The sequence below is a fragment of the Rhinopithecus bieti genome, unplaced genomic scaffold (genome assembly GCF_001698545.2).
Source record: "Rhinopithecus bieti isolate Rb0 unplaced genomic scaffold, ASM169854v2 scaffold_2476, whole genome shotgun sequence".
NCBI lineage: Eukaryota > Metazoa > Chordata > Mammalia > Primates > Cercopithecidae > Rhinopithecus > Rhinopithecus bieti.
In genome coordinates, this window is record NW_016803754.1 from 394020 (window position 1) to 398362 (window position 4343).

Genomic DNA, 4343 nt, shown 5'->3' on the forward strand with positions numbered 1-4343 from the left:
TATCTTAGTTTGGGTCCACCAGCAATGAGGATTCCTGTTTAGGCAGCAAATTTACACTGGGAGGAAGGAGGAAAGTGAGGAAGGGGACAGAAGATGAATGGTCAAAGACACATCAACAACCCACCTGACTCAGGATAACTGAAGATCAACCACATGTGGAAACATGGACTAAATTCCTTTGGGCTGTTCCACCTGAGAGATGAGGAAGCTGGGGTATGTATACCCCTCATCCTGTCCTCACTGATTGTGAGCTGTCTCTCTTGCTCTCTTTCAAGCTGCTATAACAGATTCCTTGTCACTGCGTGGTTCATAAAAAAATTGAGATATATTTTCTCACACTTCTGGAGAATGGGAAATTTAAGATCAAGGCCTGGGCAGGTTAAGGACTGCTTTCTCCAGTTTCAAGATGATGCCAGGAGTTTTGGGTCCTTCAAAGGAAGGAACGCTATATCTTAATGTGACAGACAAGCCGAAGAGAGACAGAGAGATCCCAGCCCTATGATCCCTGTTTATAGTGGCATTCATGTATTCCACTAGAGGGCTCCACCCTGACGACCTTAACACATCCCAGTAGGCCCCACCTGGCAATACCATTACACTGAGAATTAACTTTACAACAGATGGATTCTGGAGGATGGAGTCAAACCGTAGCACTTTCTAAGGGATACACATTCCAGGCCCTTTGGCCACCAATGCACACAGGCAGAGTTCTCTGCCCAAGACCATAAAGAACATAAGACATAGATATTGCAACTGGAAGTGAACAGAGGTACAGCAAAGGGGAACGCCCTAGACTACAGATGGGGACTGCTACCTTCATCCTGGTCCAGTTAACCCTTGAATAAATTGGGTTTGAAATTTGCAGATCCTCTTATATTTTCTTGTGTGTGTGTCACCTGCGAGCAAGCACTTAATAAGTAGTAAATATATTTTCTCCTTTTTATAGTTTTCTTAATAACTTAATAATAATTGTTTTCTTTAGCATGCTTTATTGGAATAATAGAGTATATCATATAAATAACTTGAAAACAGTGTTAATCGACTATTTATTTTACCACTAAGGCTAGCAGTTAAAAGTAAGCTCTTAGTACTTAAGTTAGAAATGCAAAAGTTCTACACAGGTTTTCAACTGCACCAGTGCTCAGTGCCCCAACCTCCACGTTGTTCAGGGGTCAACTGCTCTTTCAGTCTGTAGCTGCATCTCTCTGGAACAGCATCTTGGCAGGTGGGTTGCAAGTTAAGGAATCCAGAAAATCACATCTCAAACTATGTTGCATGGGTATGATGATTATGTAAAACCAAAGGCTTTTAGAAAGCAGCAAATGCACAAAAACCCTTTTCCTAAATATCCCTATCACCTAAAAGCAGATTCTCCAGAAGTAAACCAATTGTCAAGAAAATTCTTCCTGATAATTTTTATATCAGGGAAGATTAACACAGAAGAGGAATCTAAAATAGAAGAGACTGGAAGTTGATGCTTTATCCAGACAGGCTATTACCTGCTCTTTTGAGGACGCACTTTTATTGTCATCTGTTCTCTCCAGGTTGCCCACACTTCCCAATTCCCTCTTCCCTAGAGAGGAAATATAAACAACTAGATCTCATTGAGTTATCTGGGTAATCACCCTGCTATGATATCTCACTGCATTTTAATGTATTTTGTGGTCCTTTTCTCTTATTAATCTTTCTTTTGTCAGTTCATTTTCAGCAAACATTTAGAGGACAAATGGAGATTTCTTCCTTTCTCCAAATATAAGCAAGTTCCCTTACAATTCAGGCTACTTACAAAGCAGCAGGAAGGTTTGTGCACAGGCAACCGCACTGTGATTTGGCTCCCCTCGTCAGGCATCAGTAAAATTGTGTACAGTCCTAGGATGCAGCCCACTGATACTGATGTAGTTGGATCCACTTCCCCTGCTACTGAATCAGGCTGGGACATTTTTGGGCACATTAGAGATATTAGATATAATGAGTGAAAATCCCTGTCCAATTTCATCTGGATCCAACTGATCTCTCCATGTACATAGGCAATTGCTTGATAAGAGATTCAGTGTCTCTTTCCTAAAGATGTTAACAGGGTCGCTGGTGTCTGGGTCAGGATGATATCCCAATCACTGATCAAAAGTAAAAGAGGATAGTGGCATTGATGGTACATGGCAGTGACAGGCTCCATGCAGTGGTTGCCCTCACTAACAGAGATGAACTTTGGGAAATAATACTCAATGGCAGAAAAGAATGTAGGCTGTGAAGGTGCCAAAAACAAGAATAAGGTGCAGCCTATTTAGTCTCTAGGTATTACAGAGACCTGTAGCTCTTAATAATGGTGGATCTGTGAGTGCTGCATGCATTGAGAAAACATGGTATCATCTGTGTATCTGTAGTAAATTGCTTGATCTAATACTAGTAAGAACAAAGGCATAACACCATTACCTAATACTTACAAATATATGTAGCATCATGTCAATAAATTTTATTTTTAATTTTTTTAGAAAGGAACAATGTTAAACTCACAGAAATGTTGCAAGTATAGGACAAATTACCCTCTTCCTTAACCGGTATCTAATGAGAGTCTTTTGAAGAGCTGAGAATCCTACTATCTAACATTTTACTATGTGTTTCCTACAAACAAGAATATTCTCCTAAATACTCCCAATACACCAATGAAATACATTGCTCCATCGACTCCTGAGGAATACTTAACATTGTCAAAAAAATACCTAAAACATGTTTTTCATAACAAAATAGTCCCCAGTAGAAACACATTCTCTGCAGACAAATTTGTGGTACCCTGGTCTTACCTGGGACACCTGGGGACACTGAGATGGTGCTGAGTTACTGACATGAGCCAGCCCTGCAGCTGTGCTCAGCCTGACCCCTCCCCAGCTCATTTGCATGTTCTCAGAATACAGCCTCCTGCCCTGAAGATTTATTAATAGGCTGGACACGCTTCATGCAGGAGTCAGACCCTGTCAGGACACAACATGGACATGAGGGTCCCCACTCAGCTCCTGGGACTCCTGCTGCTCTGGCTCCCAGGTAAGGAAGGAGAACACTAGCAGTTTACTCAGTCCAGTGTGCTCAGTACTGCCTGGCTATTCAGGGAAGTCCTCCTATAATATGATTAATAGTATGAATATTTGTGTTTATATTTCCAATCTCAGGTGCCAGATGTGACATCCAGATGACCCAGTCTCCTTCCTCCCTGTCTGCATCTGTAGGAGACAGAGTCACCATCACTTGCCAAGCCAGTCAGGGTATTAGCAGCTGGTTAGCCTGGTATCAGCAGAAACCAGGGAAAGCTCCTAAGCTCCTGATCTATAAGGCATCCACTTTGCAAAGTGGGGTCCCATCAAGGTTCAGCGGCAGTGGATCTGGGACAGAATTCACTCTCACCATCAGCAGCCTGCAGCCTGAAGATTTTGCAACTTATTACTGTCAACAGTCTAACAGTGTCCCTCCCACAGTGTTATACACCCGAACATAAACCCCTAGGGAAGCAGATGTGTGAGGCTGGGCTGCCCCAGCTGCTCCTCCTGATGCCTCCATGGGCTGAGAGTGTTCCTCAGATGCAGCCACACTCTGATGGTGTTGGTAGAGGGGAACATGAAGTCACCTCTGCACCCTAATTCTTTTCTCTTTCTCAACACCACCTGTGCGGACATAGCAATACTTCTCCTGATTTAATAAAGAGAAATCATGACACCTGAGGAGTCTAGTTTATGGCTTCAGTTGAAATTCATATAACACAGAAGAAGCCACTATAGATATTCTAAACAGGAATTGTCTTAATACAGAGAAGTAGAGTAAACTACTGAAGTCTAAATGAAATGTAGAGATGAATCTCTAAATTTCACGTTTTATGTGCAAAGAAATATTTGTCAAATGGGGCATACAGGAAAATGTAGGGAGACCCCCTGAAACTATTGCCACTGAATAAAAGATGAAATGCTCCTGATTACTGTAAATACAAAATTGCACACAGGATTGTGTAAAGATAATGCCAGGTTGGGCTGCCAGAATGAGCCAACAGCGCGTGATGTACTTCCCCCTGCAGAGAGCCTATGAATGGACATGCAGTAAGGGAGGTTTCACATCACCAAGATTCATATCCCAGAAAAGCAAATGTTCATAGCTCTGGGAATGGAATGTGACCCTCATGGTGAGCCTATAAACGGACACATGGGGGGCACCTGTCCATATGGATAAGATAGGACTATAAATGCCCTCATCTTGCTGCGGCTCTTCTAGTCCTTTTTAGGGTTGAGCCATACTCCCTTCTGAGAATTTCTGGTCTAACCGGTTGTCTAACTTCATGTCCTGCTTCTATGAATTGTTTGTAACCA

General features: G+C 42.3%; 1 gene segment (V, D, J or C); it reads left to right on the top strand.

Annotated features, from left to right (window-relative positions):
* The first annotated feature begins 2801 nt into the window (after window positions 1-2801).
* Window positions 2802-3484, top strand: LOC108515568 (Ig heavy chain V-I region 5-like). The segment is given in 2 exon segments: window positions 2802-3036; window positions 3162-3484. Coding segments are annotated over 2 exon segments (378 nt in total).
* The last annotated feature ends 859 nt before the right edge of the window (window positions 3485-4343 follow it).